Source organism: Tripterygium wilfordii, chromosome 16 (assembly GCF_013401445.1).
Source record: "Tripterygium wilfordii isolate XIE 37 chromosome 16, ASM1340144v1, whole genome shotgun sequence".
NCBI lineage: Eukaryota > Viridiplantae > Streptophyta > Magnoliopsida > Celastrales > Celastraceae > Tripterygium > Tripterygium wilfordii.
Window position 1 is genome coordinate 3,839,476 of NC_052247.1, and position 15,178 is coordinate 3,854,653.

The 15,178-nt window shown below is 36.9% G+C and overlaps 3 protein-coding genes across 9 annotated transcripts; 1 reads left to right on the forward strand and 2 right to left on the reverse strand.

Annotated features, from left to right (window-relative positions):
- Nucleotides 1–2,624: 2,624 nt before the first annotated feature.
- On the forward strand, nucleotides 2,625–4,721 carry LOC119981516 (protein REDOX 2-like). Its single transcript, XM_038824671.1, has 4 exons — nucleotides 2,625–3,079; nucleotides 3,216–3,462; nucleotides 4,093–4,272; nucleotides 4,350–4,721. The coding sequence occupies exons 1-4, from the start codon at nucleotides 2,757–2,759 to the stop codon at nucleotides 4,572–4,574; spliced, it is 975 nt and encodes a 324-aa protein (XP_038680599.1). The 5' UTR covers nucleotides 2,625–2,756; the 3' UTR covers nucleotides 4,575–4,721.
- Nucleotides 4,722–4,841: 120 nt separating this feature from the next.
- On the reverse strand, nucleotides 4,842–9,827 carry LOC119981515. Of its 7 annotated transcripts, XM_038824668.1 has the most exons (12): nucleotides 9,561–9,817; nucleotides 9,316–9,488; nucleotides 9,025–9,174; nucleotides 8,512–8,643; nucleotides 7,856–7,960; nucleotides 7,421–7,571; nucleotides 7,206–7,244; nucleotides 7,045–7,119; nucleotides 6,259–6,318; nucleotides 5,721–5,785; nucleotides 5,466–5,556; nucleotides 4,842–5,272 (listed from the first exon to the last, which is right to left on the reverse strand). In XM_038824668.1, the coding sequence occupies exons 1-12, from the start codon at nucleotides 9,651–9,653 to the stop codon at nucleotides 5,228–5,230; spliced, it is 1,179 nt and encodes a 392-aa protein (XP_038680596.1). In that variant the 5' UTR covers nucleotides 9,654–9,817; the 3' UTR covers nucleotides 4,842–5,227. The 7 variants fall into 7 exon arrangements, 3 of the variants coding, with proteins under 3 accessions (XP_038680596.1, XP_038680597.1, XP_038680598.1); XM_038824669.1 differs by lacking the exon at nucleotides 7,206–7,244 and having other exon boundaries at nucleotides 9,561–9,820; XM_038824670.1 differs by lacking the exon at nucleotides 7,856–7,960 and having other exon boundaries at nucleotides 9,561–9,806.
- A 386-nt stretch (nucleotides 9,828–10,213) lies between these two features.
- Nucleotides 10,214–14,912, reverse strand: LOC119981116 (transmembrane 9 superfamily member 2-like). Its single transcript, XM_038824132.1, has 7 exons — nucleotides 14,605–14,912; nucleotides 13,795–13,835; nucleotides 13,134–13,716; nucleotides 12,914–13,051; nucleotides 12,639–12,795; nucleotides 12,056–12,540; nucleotides 10,214–10,656 (listed from the first exon to the last, which is right to left on the reverse strand). Exons 1-7 carry the CDS (start codon nucleotides 14,754–14,756, stop codon nucleotides 10,437–10,439), a joined length of 1,776 nt encoding a protein of 591 aa, XP_038680060.1. The 5' UTR covers nucleotides 14,757–14,912; the 3' UTR covers nucleotides 10,214–10,436.
- Nucleotides 14,913–15,178: the final 266 nt, after the last annotated feature.

A 15,178-nucleotide genomic window follows, 5' to 3' on the forward strand; every position in this document is an offset into this window, starting at 1 on the left:
ACTAACAACTTTGTCCAGTAACAAGCCCATTACATTAACAACCAAGAAACCCTCAATTGTTATAAAAAGCCCAAGGGTAGATTCTCCTTTCTTTTAGAGCAACTACAGCAAGCATTTCGAGTAACGTTGTAATATTGTTTTTAAAATTAGCATTTGAGTAGCATTTCATTTTTTAATCCTCAAATATTCAGAAGCGTATGTAATTTGTCACAGCATTTTGAATATCATTAATACAATCAAGAAAAGTTGAACCGAATAATCAAACCATTTTAGACGGTATATATGCTAGTATTTAATATCGTATATATACTTGTAAGAAGTCCCACATTGATAAAAGATGTGAGGACATTCCCCTTAATAAGGGTTAAGCTCATCCCCTTAACATCAACTAGGTATTTTTCTTAGTTAAATGCATTAAGTTTTGGTCCACTTGCTTGTTAGGAAGAAACAAAACCGTGTAGACCCTATGTATTCACGGGAACCGGATAACCCATTGTGGTTCACATGTATCCATAGGAACCAGATAACCCAAAGCGGATAATATAATTGATTATATGAGGGTGTTGAATTCACAACATGGTGTAAAGATATGGTGTATATATCATCATCCAACAATATTTGGATTATTTTAGGCATAAAAACTAAGACAAAAGTTAAAATAAATTAATAAATCTATTTTTCTAAAAAAAAATTACAAAAAAAAGAAAGAAAGAAACATATTTTTTTTATTTTTTTTTTTTAAAAAAAACATACTTTGGGCCTTCATTTTGGGACTAGATATATAGTTGCTAGTGTTATGGTCATGACTCATGAAAGATACAAGAACCACACACATCCATACACAGACTTAAGAAATTACACCAAGCCAACAAGCCTTGAAGCAAGCTGAAAGAGATTTCATTAATGGTGTCTGCATGCATATATGGAAAGCTGAAAGAGATTTGATGATGATGATGATGATAAGGGGCCGGCTGTGAGAGAGACGTGAAGAATGAAACAAGAAGAAGTGATAAAATTTGTCTCAAGTCAATTACTTGATTGATAAAATTATATCAAGTTGAACAAAAATATTGAATTTAAATTCACACAAAAAACGACATTTTATCTTACTTATTTGATAATTGTGAAAGTGAACCAATCCGAATATTATTAAAATATTTAATTTTAATTGAACACTTTTAAGTTCAATTCACACAAAAAAAAAAGTGACACTCTATTTCGAGATCTATTTGCCACTTATTTGATAATTGAGAAGAGTTAGGCAAAACCAAATATAAAATAAAATAAAATAAAATAAATTAGAAGCACTCATTCTGCATTTGTGTTTTTCAATTTTTTTAGCCCGAGTGTCCAACGGCCTAATTTTTTGAGTAACTTAATACATCAGGTCTATGAACTTTTCAAAAAAGAAAGTTACACTAATAAAAATCTTCGTATATATATTATAGAGACTATAAAAAAAGGGAAAGGTTATATATCCATACGATTTTTCATACATAACCATCAATAATCATGTGATAATTACATTGTTTTAACACAATCTTTTATTACGTTGTTTGTTATTAATACAATATCTTATTACATTGTTTCTGACTAACGTAATATTTTATTACACTTTTCTGTAAGTGATTATTACATTGTTTTAAGTTTATAGATTTTTATACACTATTTCAAAGATAATGTAATAAAATAATGTAATTATGAACGCACAGGTTAAATCTATCAACAATGAGTCTTTTTGGAAAGAGTGTTATATGTTGAATCTGAATATATAATTATTATTTTTTTTGAAATCTAACATGTATTTTGATAGACAAAACATTTTGAAGTTTCATTTAAGGAATAAAAACTAAAAAGTTGTGATGCCATCTTGCTTAGTAAGTATGTCACATAGATTATGGATCCCTATGAATAATTTCATGATAAATACGTAGTACTCCCATTTAAAAAAAATCAAGCTATCATCGATATTTTTTAAGTGGCTCTATTTTAGTCTACGTCTACTATCTAAATTCTTAAATTCTAAAACTCTCTATAGGCTATATGTCAAAGAAGTCATTTTCTGAAGGAATAAGCTTATATCACATAAGCCCTCAAACTTATCAAAAAAGGTCAATTCAGCATTTAAGTTTTTTTTCCATGCCAAATGAGTCCCTCAACTTCAACAAACGATTCAAAGAAGCCCTTGGAGAACTATTCCATCAAAACATTGTTGACGTGGCTGTTAAATATTGAGGTGTAACTTCTTATTTTTAAACCAAATTTCATTTGTACAATAGCCAATAAATAGAAGCCACGTGTAAATTTGACATGCTTTTATGAAGAAAAAAAATTCCGAAAATCTTTTCAATAGAATCAAAATCAAAATTTGAAAAAAAAAATTTACCAAAATCATGATTGGTACCCCTTTTGACCAAAAAAAAAACGAAAATCTTTTCATCTTGAAGCACTTGATTTATGGCACAGAGTTGGTATTGGCATCAGCACACCAGCATTTTTTAACGATAAATAGGCGGAAGGGCTAACGGGGATTATTTCTTAAGGTAGAGGGGCTGAAATGGTCCGAAAACAAAGCACAGGGGCTCCAACGAAAGTTAAAACATTTCATATTCTTGGTAGACGAGGGTCGCAAAGAAGTGATAAAATTCTGGAAACAACCACAGCCATTCCTCTTCAGCTAGCTTAACAAGCTTCCCACCAAACCTTCTCACTTTCCATTACCGAAGAACTTGAATCTAATTGAGAAATTAAATAGTATGGAAGAAGAGCAGATGAAAATCCCAGAAGTTACACTAAGTTCTGGTCACAAGATGCCTTTGATAGGCATGGGAACAACGGCTCATCCTCTCCCACCAAATGACACCCTAGTCTCAGTTTTCCTCGATGCCATCGACACCGGCTATCGCCATTTCGACACTGCCTCCATGTATGGCTCTGAAGAAGCCCTTGGCCTTGCCGTGAAACTGGCAGTAGAGAGAGGCCTCATCAAGAATCGTCAAGAGATGTTCATTACTTCCAAGCTCTGGTGCAGTGATGCTCATCCAGATCTTGTTCTTCCTGCACTCCAATGCACTCTCAAGTAACCAACCAACCAACTAACTAGCTATATATATATATATATATATATATATATATATATATTCTTTTCTTGGGTGTGGTGGATTGAGTCTCTTTCATCTTTGCTTTTGTGTTTTTGGTAAATTAATGATGATCAGGACACTGGGGATGGACTATCTGGACCTCTATCTGATCCATTTTCCACTGAGACTGAAACAAGGAAGTGGTGATTTGGGCAGTGTTCCAAAAGAGAACATACTTCCGTTTGACATCAACGGGACATGGGAGGCCATGGAAGAATGTTCAAGGTTGGGCTTGGCCAAGTCCATTGGAGTGAGCAACTTTGGACACAAAAAACTTACTCAACTCCTTCAACATGCTACCATCCCCCCTGCTGTTAATCAGGTGAATAATTCATGGTTTTATTAAAAAAAAAAAAAAAGGGTGAATAATTCATGGTTATCTCTGGCTTAGCTAGCATAAACTTTCTTGCCTGAGGTCGGAAGTTCAATTCTAAGTTGTGACCTCTATTTCCAAGTGGTTTACATTGCGCCTTGGCCCAATTAACCTGTCGATAGGGGTGACAAAACTCTATCCGATCCAGATAATCAAATTTTTCCGACCCGGATTAAACCAAAATTGGATATAAGTTATATGTCCAAAATCCGGGTCCAAACACAATTTTTTTTTTGTCCAATTTAAAACCATGTCCGAGTCCGAACACAAAAATATTGTTTGCTTAACTTGTCCGGATCCTAATCCAGATTAGGTTATTGTATACTTTACCTGTTCGGATTTAAACCAATCCGGATTTGGACAATTAAGTACGTTTGAAATCCAATCTGGGTTAGAATCTAGACCGTCAACACGTGTTGTGGTCCGATTCGGAACCAATTTTTTGCCACCCCTGATGTTTGGTAGATTTGCGCATGCTTGGCCTGTCCCAACCTAATTTGACTAGTTCAGTGCGTATATTGTTATTATTACCTTGTAGCACAGATGATTTACGCTGAGGAAAGTCGAAATGGTTTTCAGGTAGAAATGAATGTTTCATGGCAGCAGCAAAAACTGCTGCAATTTTGCAAGGAGAGAGGTATCCATGTGACCGCATGGTCTCCACTGAGTGCCAACGGAGCTCGTTGGGGTACCCTACAAGTGATGGAGAGTCCAATTCTTAAGGAAATAGCAGCAGCAGAACACAAGACTGTAGCTCAGGTACTAGTACTTCTTTGCAATTCTTGTCGCTTAAAATGACCTTAAATAAGATGCAAACCACAGAAACGTGTAAGCAGGTTGCCCTACGATGGATATACCAACAAGGAGCAAGTTTTGTCGTCAAGACCTTTAACAAGGAGAGGATGAGAGAAAATCTTCAAATCTTTAACTCCGAGCTAAGCACAGATGAACTGGAGAAAATTAAGCAGATTCCGCAGCGAAGGGGGTGGTCAGGAGATGTGATTGTTCACAAAGATGGCCCCTACAAGACATTGGAGGAACTATGGGATGGTGATACATGATATTATCTCCTCCATTTGCCAATCCAAAACTATGTTATTGTCAATCGCAATTCGCATCTAATAAACTATGATTCTATGTCTTCTCAGTCTAATGTAAACTATGTACACCATGATGATTTGGATTATGGAGATCCCAACTTCAAGGTCCCAACCAACCAGAGGTCGCTCGGTTGCCAATCGACTAAGTTAGACATATATGTGTCCAAGGTTCGATTCTAATGAGAAACAAATTTCTCAATGATAATTCAAAAAAAAAAAAAAACACACTTCAAGGTCCCAAATTGAAATAGATAAAGCTCAACTGATTCAAAACAGCACTATACATAAGTATGTTCTATGCAAAAGACCCAGTTTATCATATGTGAGACAAATTCAGGCACTTAATGTAGTAGAGAGAAGCTTAATTTAGACTTCTAAGGCTCATTTGTGATCATGGTTGAATGACCACAGCAGTAGATTGTGATTTCTGTGAAGCAGAGCACAATTGACAAGCGAGAAAAGGAAAACGAAGCCATGTACAAAACTACGCTTCTTATGCTGAGCAAATCTTGGGCAAACCTTCTATGTCACTACGCCTCAAAAATCTAAGAAACCTCCCATTCCAGCATATTAGATAGTTCAGGATGTGACCTCCCAAAAGGCTGAATGAAGTCTCAGTCATTATCAGATGGTAACCTATATGTGCGTGTGACACGGATCTGAAGCAAAAACAATGAAACCAATGTGCATTTAGCATTATGATCCAAAGGAGAGATGTTTGGTTGACACTTGTAGCATGACACATACCATATCAAAAATTTGTTCTTCTTAAGAGAACAAGGCTGCTAATACAGACTAGAATTTTAAATGGAGAGCATTGTAATTGCATGACGGCGTGATAACTGACATTACCTGGGCAAATGCATAAATTGCTCGCAAAATTCGAGCATAATCAGTCCCAAGCATTTGTATGACGACATCTGCCAGTAATGTTCCCCACAACCTGCAAATTTACCAGTAGGATAAATGGATGGAAGAAAGCAGAAATATTCAGAAGAAGCTAACTGTTAAGAGATGATACAAAAAGAGAAGGCAAAGCAGAAGCAAAGTCTCAAGACAAACAAGCTTCAAGGTATTTGAATTAAGTTTTGTGCAAAGAATAAATACACGGGGCCAAATATTGTCATCATGCTCCTGAAACCCAAATATCTTGACGCAGCACCTGCAAAACCCTGCCCACAGCTTATAGAATCAGAAAATGGGCATACAAAGAGCATTAAGATAGTAAAAAGCATTCCGGCTTTTGATGATAGTAATATAACACTAGTAAAAAGAACTACAATTGAACTATCCTTATTACATTTCACATTTGACCATTTAGGAGAATCAGTGTATTATTTCATCACATAATGTTACCAATTTCAAAGAACCTTTACGCACTAACTATTGACCCAAAATAGACTTGAGCCCAAAGAAAATAGGTTCTCGGTCATTAAGGACAACCAACAAGCCACAACAAGGAAAGAAAAAAAATCTATTGAGTAGTGCAGCATTACTTGATTCAAATAGTCTACCGAATTGAAGAGATATAGATTACTACATCTTTAAGACTTTCCTTGAAAAAAGGAATGCCTGCATCAAGCAGTGCTTGCCAAGATATTAAAAAAGCATTTTCAGCAATTGGTTTATCATAACAATATAATACCTGCTTTGCTGCAAGTAAAGCTGCCCTAGACTCCAAATTAATTGCAGCTAATTGTCCACCCTGAGTATCAAGAAGACTGCACACATGTTAGTGGTTGCCTTGCATTATGTCTACATAGTATCTCAGGCAAGATGACTTAATCAATTTTTAATGAAAAATAGAGCTTAAAAGATGAGAAAATCCTTGTGCCAGATTAAAAAATGAGGGAGAACCAAAACAATTTTTAAGAAATCACAGAGGATCACTCAGGTGACAAGGCAACGTCAACTTAATCCTCCTCCCTTTTTTATTTTTAAACTTCTTGATCTCATCCATGTCCCTCCCCAACCCTACCCCCAACAAGAGCCTTGTGCACGGGAATTGTTTACCTTCTTTTTTATCCAACTAGCATGACAGGTTTCTAAATAGTTCGATCATAGATTAAGTTCTAAAGCAGTATAATAGTGTATAACCTAACAAAATTACATGTAGTAGATATAAAACATAACATATAATTTTAAGGGTGCTATGGTGTGGGCTTGAGCCATAGTTTTCACACACATTGATGAGTGCTCAGATGCAACAGTTATTAACTACAAGTAGCACAAAAAATTCTTGTAAATGAAATCAAGAGCAAATAAACCAATTTCTATGGATTTTTCACATTACTGGAAAATGGATAGCTAAAATTACAATATACCTACGTTAATAGAAAAATGTCCTACTCCTACATTCTCTTGGAGTAACATGATTCAAATTATTGTCCCTCCCATAATTTGGTACCTGCCATTTAAATAATTTATGTACCTTTCTGATAACATCCTTCTTTATGAGATAATTTGCAGCTTCAAGGAAAACCTTCGCAGACAGTCTCCTCGCTAACTACCACAAGAAGCATACTTTCTTAGGAGTACGTAAACAAGAGACCCATAAACAAACGAACTACAGAAAATTCAACATTTCGTTACCAATTGATAGATTTTTGCCAAAGTAAACATACTACCACCCTGAACAAAGAAAATAAATGAGGAAAATCAAAGGATAACATGAAACTTGCAAAAGCTGCAGATCAACTTGAGAAGTAGATATTCAAAAGAAATGAAAACAAGTTAAGCCAGTGGGCAAAGGATAAAGTTGAAAAGTTAAACATAAAATTTGTAAGCAAACAAATGATGAACAGCACCTTCAAAATCAATGATCGGAGCTCTGCTGCCCCAGCTTTCAGAGGAGAAGCGGCTTGCACCTTCCACTGATTAAGTCCAAGCTCTAAACCACCTTGACCACCAGACTCTTCAGATGATTTCCATAAGCTTGGAAAAGAACCTGATTCTTCACTATATAAAACAAGAAATAAAATAAATTTACGAAACACCATATGGTAATGACACTTGTAACTTATCTTTCCTAGTAAATGAAGATTTCTACGGCATTTAAAAAGTAGATCAGATATGAAGGAAGAACAATCAACTGAGACGCATGCATACAAGACCTACACAATTCCAGTTCGTTTGCTAAATCGCAAATTGCTTAAATAGCTACCCAGCTAGATATCTTTGCATTACATTAACTGAAATCACATAATCCATTTTGGCAAATGGCATAGATTAGGGCCCATTACCTGGAACTTTTAAGTAAAAGACCAAGCATGATGACAACATCTAGTTGCACCATTACCTGGAAAGAGAGATGCATTTTATGTGTGCATATGAGCATATGATTGTACCTGAAATGTCCACATTTCCATTTTCATTAGTTGCTCAAATGCCTGATACTTTCAAGTCTATTAAGGTTTTTGAGCCACTATGATGCCTATATGCTTTTCAACTGTATTTCAGATTGTAAAACTTTTCAACCACTGCTCCTCCACTTTCGTCCAAGCATTGTTTAGACGGTCCAAGAATCATCAATATTTACGGTAACCATAACTGTGAACAAATTTTTCAATCACATCTTAAACCATGGTGTTATTTCTTATAATCAATTATTTCCCTATCTTTGCTGTCTAATCCTACTCGGACCGCCAACCCAGCCCGCTCGACACTAGCAACAAGAAAGACCGGATCGAAACCTATGCAGGAAATAACGCCGAAACTGTTGGGCATAGGAGTTGAATTTGTGACCTCTCACATTTGCAAGGAGTTACCACAATCAACTTCACCATCCCAACCAAAGCTTCTTTGTGCTCCACTGTCTAATCCAATTTGGTCAAAGACAAACAACAATCTACTATTAATTAGCAACAAGAAATACTGTCAATTCCAGAGTAGTTGTCACCTTGAGTACTCATGAACTAGATGAAGAAAAACTTCAGCTTCTAAGTCTTCAGTTGACAATTTGCTTGAGCAGGGAACGTTTAATTCTTTCCGAACAGCAAGCAAAACATCTCTATAAGAAGGTCTCCAACCCCTATCAAGAAGACCAAAAGAGGTTAATTAGATGTTGAACACACAGAAACTAGATTAATTAGATTTGGAACACAGAGAAACTCCACTAATGTCATTAACAACTTTAATGTGATTTTACTGTATTTGTACTAAAGTATCAAAGAGCTTAAGCACTTCATTACTGTATCAAAAACAACAAAAAGTCAAAAATTATACCACTTATTTTCCAGTAACTTAGATTCAGATTGCAAATAGACAAATAGTGAACTACAACGCTAATCACAAATTCCAACAATTATGGAAAATCATCCACTTCATGCAATAATTTCTTTAAGAGACATTTGACTTGTTTGTATAAAACAAAAATGGGGTGCTGGCTACGACATCCGAACATTACAATCACCTCAATGTAGACCGTGCATCAGCTGCAAGGAAGAAGAATCGTGACTCAAGAGCTGCAATATAAGTTTCTCGCTCATCAAGGTCTTCCTCGATCATCACATGGTCCACATTAACTCCACTTGCTATCGACTTCAGTAAAGGACTAAAATAGCTAAAAATCAAAAGAAAAACAATTCAGAAGTCAGATATAAAGAAATTTTCGCTAGATTCTTCTACTGAAAATTGAAAAAGTCACTCTGATCAATATGTAGAGTGGTAATTCCTCTCAAATACAGTATAGCAAAGAAATAACCTGCGACCGTAAAGGATACGTTCAAGCTCGTACAACTCCGAGTCAGTAGCCAATTCGAGCACTGATCGAAGCTCGGGGTCAAATGCAGATTCGGAGCTTCTCGAAATCGCAGCATGAGCAATAGTTGCAGCTCTCAAACCATTCGTATCCCTACGACCAAACGAGGAGTAGACCTACAAAAAGGTTCAGTTTTACGGTTTGGCTACCAATATCAAGCAGCAAAGTAGAAGAACAGAGATGCATACTGGGAAGACGAGATTCGTAGCAACCGCGGAATTGGTCTTGCTCAGTGGTAAAGGCAAGGAGAGTCGAAGAGTTGTAACAGCAGAGGCCGCCATCGCTTCACTTCCTCCCTCCAACGCTTAGGCCTGACTCTGATAGAACTGCAATTCCATTTTGAGCCACTAGTTTCTCGCTTCGCAGTTGCCGTTAGTGTACCATCTCGTTCCGTTCAGACCCCAGATCTTGTGAAATTTGAGAAGTTCGAATGTCGATTTTGTCCCTATTTCTGGACTTTTATGAGATTATTTTTTCTACTCTAATTTAATCCTTAATCAAACTCAAAGTACAAATCATCCCATTTTTGTACCGATAAAACATATACCTTCACCCACCTATCCCGTACGTATAAAAATTTCCCACCCACCTAATGATAAGATAAGTTGTGTGAAAGTTCAGAACGTGACCACTAGAATAAATCCATACGATTCGATTTGGTTTTATGGAATTTGTCACAGGAAGGTGGTACTGTATTGGGTTTCTTTCTAATACAACTGGGTCATAGACCTTTAAAAAAAAAAAAATCAATGCATAGAAGCCCTTCTTGCCAACAAGGGCAATCTCTACGACTACAAGTGCTACAAACCCGTTCATTCAAATGAATTGAATGATGAGATAATGAAGAACAACAAAAAATTATATTGCCCAGTCTTGATAAAGTAATGGTGACATACTTTTACCCCATAGTAATCCAAATTGTAATCTAAAATACTTTTTCAAAAGAAAGACATCAAATGAACATTCATTCCACCTTTTGATACAAGCTACGCTACAAAATTACTGTCACACACTTCTCTACACATGGCGCCTCTGGGCGACTTCTTTAATGAAAGACAAACTACCTACTCACACTTGATAGACCTATATATGTGACGAACAAAAAGTAAAGCTGCACGGAAACCTACAGCGCCAAGCATGAGAAAGAAGCCATAGCAGATGCAAGCCATGTAACCAAAGAAAAATGAGGTCTGCATGAAGCCAGACATATCGGAGCGCGCATGGTAATAATATAAGCAATAGGCATAGATAAATAAGCCGGTTGATCCGCCACAGAGGAAAGATCTGCAAAAAAATCAAGCAAAGAGATGAGCTCAGGGATCCACCCTCAGTTTTTTATTAGGTGCATAAAATAATCTTCTAGAGGCAGAAAGAAAAAGCATGAACTGAAAGCTCATCATACGAGGACTCTTGCATCAATCACGCTACCTGCGTTCCCAAGTTTCCAATCAGACTCTGCTTATGAAATCCTTTTTTAACAAGAGTACAAGACAACAGCCAAGCATTATGCATGTCTGGCCTGCACTAGCTGACCTTTCTTAAATGCATCTAAATCTATAAATCAATCTCATTAGGAGGCAGCTAAAATATGAAACATCAAATAAATCACGGATGGACAGATTAAAAAGAGGACAAAACCCCAAAAAAAATTATGAGGCTATTTTTTTCACTTGTAACAATGCCAAAATCAAGTCATTTTCGTAGCCATTCCTAGCCGATAAGGAGGAACTGCCATTTTTCCCTCATAAAAAAGTGAATAATTTGGTGGGTCCAATAAAGCCCAACCTTGGAGAGGTTCTACATCCTCAAAAAAAAGAGTGAACAATTTACTATAACAAATATATTGACCAAATAGTCCATTAAAACCATGGTCCGAAAAGTATTGTAAAGAAAAAGAATCAAATGGAAGGCACACCATTAATTGTTAAAATGGAGGACAAGTAGACCAATAGCACAATTGTTCAATGCATCACAATCCACAATTAAACTTTCCTAAGATTGTAATTAGATATTTTTTTTAATGCTCAACGCATTAAAACCTCAAATGGTAATTGCACAGATCAGCCCTAAACAATAAAACTCCACTTTTAACCTGTGCCTCATCCCGGAGAGGCTATATATTTGGTTTGAACTTAAGATGCTTATGATGACTAAGTTCCAATGGAACAACTTTCCAACACAACAAGATTCGCCATAACATATGTATACCTCAGAATTAGAAAATACTCAATGATGTTATGCACCATATTCAAGTCCTCGTTTGACATAATCAGCATCAAATAATAAACAAAATAAGCCAGCATTTATTGGGAATTCAATATTTCACCAACAGCGTTCGAGTAAGAGCACAAATGGGGGGCGAGCACAAATGGGGGGCGCAGGAGGAAGAGTGGAGCAGGAGAATAAATGATTGAGATCCCCCATGTCAACTTTTTAACCATTTGACAACAAAAGAATCCAAGGAAATCGCACAACAAGAAGAGAAAGAAAAAAAAATAAGCACTACTCTTTCTCACCCCAAAGACAGAGATGGAGTATGAAAGAAGTAAAACTGAGGGCACAATGTGACTACGCCATTTCAAACACAGATAAAGGATATGTTAGGAGCAGATATTAATAAGTGTTTGTTTCTCTACAGGTAATAATATTGAATCAAGAAAGTACAAGAACAAGGGCCACATACCTCCACCACCATTCATGGTCCTCAGCAGCAAGTTGGAAATAAGTCAAAGCCACGGTAATGAAAGCAGTTACTATCAGGAGGATAATGAAAACAATAAACAAGATACTGTATATAGTATAAATCCTGTGCCCCCAGACACTGGCGAATATGTAGTAAAGTTCAATATATATAGCACTGAAGGGAAGAAACCCTGCCATAGCCATCTGAGGAATTGTTCCACGGTACCATGGAAAATGAGGAATTTCCCTGGGATATTTAGTAGTGCGGCAAGGAGCTTGAAACTCAGGCTTGCTATTCTTTCCAGCAATCCCACCCAACACCAACAAAGGTGACGTCACAAGTGTCCATATAAGTACAATAACCACAATTGTGCCAAATGGAAGAGCAGCAGTGGCATTGTAAGCAATTGCAACTGTATTTAGGAAGCAGAATGTGAGAAACAGAGGCCCACAGAAGAGACATCCTGTCAGTAACAGATTCCTGACCTGTCATGGCACAACACCGAAAATATGATATCAATAAAAGTACGTCAAATGCAAGTCAGTAAAACACCCAAATCATGTGAAAATAAAGGTGGTCATACCCAGTTGATTCCTTCCAGTTGACAATAGAAGGAAGTTGCAGTGTAACCTGCAATTCCAGATGTGAGTGCATATATGACAACCAATGCAGTGAATAGAGCCCCTCGGTTGTATGGATAAAACACACCAACCAATGCAAGTATGAAGATGAATATCGTACTGCAAAGCAACAAATGCACATTAAAAAACCATAAAGCAATATGAACAATAAATACATGAAAACCTCCTAAAAGAAACTCCGCTTGCTTGAATATAGATGGATGATTAAGTAACTTACAGAGTAAATAATTGGGTACCGGAACCAAGAGCAGCAACAAATAGAGACTTGTATTTAGGATACCTAAATACATCTCCATGGATATATTTCCAACCAGTCTCTTCCTGGTCTTCAGCTGATTCCTCATCATTGGCATATCTATTTACAGGAAAACAGAAGTTAAAAATGAAAGGGCAAGGAGAAGCAAATAAGGCACAGAAAAAACAAAATCACATCTTACTTGACAAAGTCATTCTTAAGTACTCGCATAAGGATTGTAGCAAGGAACCCTGTTAGAAGGAGAACTGTCACGCATGAATTTATAATTGAAAACCAATGGATCTCCAAATGATGAGGCGATGAAGATGACTGCGAGTATTTTTCCATTCTCTTCTCAAAAGGGGTTTTTGTTGCCTTCCATTTCACGGTATAATAGAATTCCACAACAACTTCTTTATCCTCTGTAAGGTCAGCAACTGCATTGGTGTCTGTTCGCACATTGATTTCGATCATGCGGTCCTTATTGTAAAAGATATCAAAATAGATATGCTTGAAAAGGTAATACTTGTAGTCACTGGGATCCTTGCCTTCCTTGTCAACCCTTCCTATGAATCCCCAAATGGGTAAGTCATCATAAAACATCTGAAAGTAATAGTCTTTTTTCACGGCAGATCGGAACTGAGACACTTGTTCCTTTGTTAGTGTTTTCTTGCAAACACGCTCAGACTCTTTTTCACGAAGGAAGTCAAGTTTGTAGGGGGCACTGACTAATCGATCTCCGTTCAACACTTCGCCAAGAGCTTCTGACTTCTCTTTCAAGTCATCTGCATGGTAACCCACCCAATTAAACAAAGGTACTCGCAAAACTAAAGTTTAGACCAAAAAAAAAAACAAATGCAAACCTGGCAAGCAGAAAGGAAGATCATAGTATCGGTACGTTTCGCTGTCAGAGAAGAAAAACATAGATCATTATGAGTCCATCTGAAATACGGATCAAATACCAAGGGGAAGGGGATTGATAAGAATCAAATTTTCTTTATCAGAGAACGCGCAAACTAACTAGACGAGATGTCGAGATCTCAAAGAAAAACTAATTAAGTAATTATGAGAGATGCATTCAAGATATCGTGAAATGCATACTATAAAGAAGCTGAAACTTTCTATTCATATCTCAGTTCTTGATCCTCCATTTCTCATTATCCATACCGTGACATCTACATGTTACTTTCATTTTTGCCAAAGTTATCTGATTATCAATGATTAACATAAAACAGGTTACACTCATTTCCTATTCTAAATTTAAAATATCGGATCTATTTAAACTAGATCCAACTCCTCATTGATGAAAGATACAGACTCCATAACTTGCACAAAAGCCAAAAACAAACATTAGTCTGCAAATCTCACAGGTAACAATGTAGAAGAGACCTTGTTTGGATACCTAGAAACTATACATATAATAACAATCAGAATTCTGGCGAGGCCACAATAAAATTGAACTTTCAGTATTCATCGCACTCTTTTACTCGAGAACTAAACCACGTTGAAGACTAAAAGGCAATTCGACTTAATCCAGATAAAAAAAAATCCATTTCAAATAGATCAGGTCCAGCTCCAAAACAATGGCATCCACAATTAAATTCAACTAAATCAACGTAAACAAAACCCTAGGGAATCGAGATCGGACGGAGGAAGAAAATTGATTGTGTTACCTTGGATTTTGGAACGGGCCGACCTTGTTGGCATAGAGAGGCACTTGATCCCCCTCCTTGTACCGGTGGTTCGATGAGTCAGACCTCACCTGATCCGCCGCCATCAGCATCAAAACGGCGACGAATATGATCGCCACCATTTTCTCCGCCATTCCTCTCCCTCTTTCACGTCGATGTTTTGGTTTCTCTCCTTCGCTCCCTCTTTAACAACGAAACGGAGGTGTGATTAATTTAGTCCAAAATCGATTTCACCATTCACACAGAGTGAAGCGAAAGAGATAGGGAGCCTAGCGGGATTCTTGATGTTTAACCGACAATACGGTGCCTATTATACCCGTCGCTTGCCGTTTGAGTCATCGGCGTCTACGTGGCGGCATGTTATTGGGTAACATTTTACCGAGAGATGAGATCTCCGTTGTTTAGCGGTCAACGCCTTGGGATGATCCCCGCCTTTCACTTCGGATGAGTTTTTTACCAAAATAACACTGGTGGAACAGGGTGCCGGGGGTCTATTGTAGTAAAAATTACAGCAGACCTCACTGTAACTCTTTTGGAGCATAAAGAATTTTTTTTA

Excerpts from the sequence above, each read along its gene's own strand:
- LOC119981516 (XM_038824671.1), top strand. The coding sequence starts at position 2,757 with ATGGAAGAAGAGCAGATGAAAATCCCAGAAGTTACACTAAGTTCTGGT. Across the intron at positions 3,080-3,215 it reads GCACTCCAATGCACTCTCAA|GACACTGGGGATGGACTATC; the intron begins GTAACCAACCAA and ends AATGATGATCAG. Across the intron at positions 4,273-4,349 it reads AACACAAGACTGTAGCTCAG|GTTGCCCTACGATGGATATA; the intron begins GTACTAGTACTT and ends ACGTGTAAGCAG.
- LOC119981515 (XM_038824668.1), bottom strand. The coding sequence starts at position 9,653 with ATGGCGGCCTCTGCTGTTACAACTCTTCGACTCTCCTTGCCTTTACCA. Across the intron at positions 9,175-9,315 it reads CGTATCCTTTACGGTCGCAG|CTATTTTAGTCCTTTACTGA; the intron begins GTTATTTCTTTG and ends TTTGATTTTTAG. Across the intron at positions 5,557-5,720 it reads ATGACAATATTTGGCCCCGT|GTTGTGGGGAACATTACTGG; the intron begins GTATTTATTCTT and ends GTAAATTTGCAG.
- LOC119981116 (XM_038824132.1), bottom strand. The coding sequence starts at position 14,756 with ATGGCGGAGAAAATGGTGGCGATCATATTCGTCGCCGTTTTGATGCTG. Across the intron at positions 13,836-14,604 it reads GGCCCGTTCCAAAATCCAAG|CGAAACGTACCGATACTATG; the intron begins GTAACACAATCA and ends CTTCTCTGACAG. Across the intron at positions 12,541-12,638 it reads AACTGGAAGGAATCAACTGG|GTCAGGAATCTGTTACTGAC; the intron begins GTATGACCACCT and ends GTGCCATGACAG.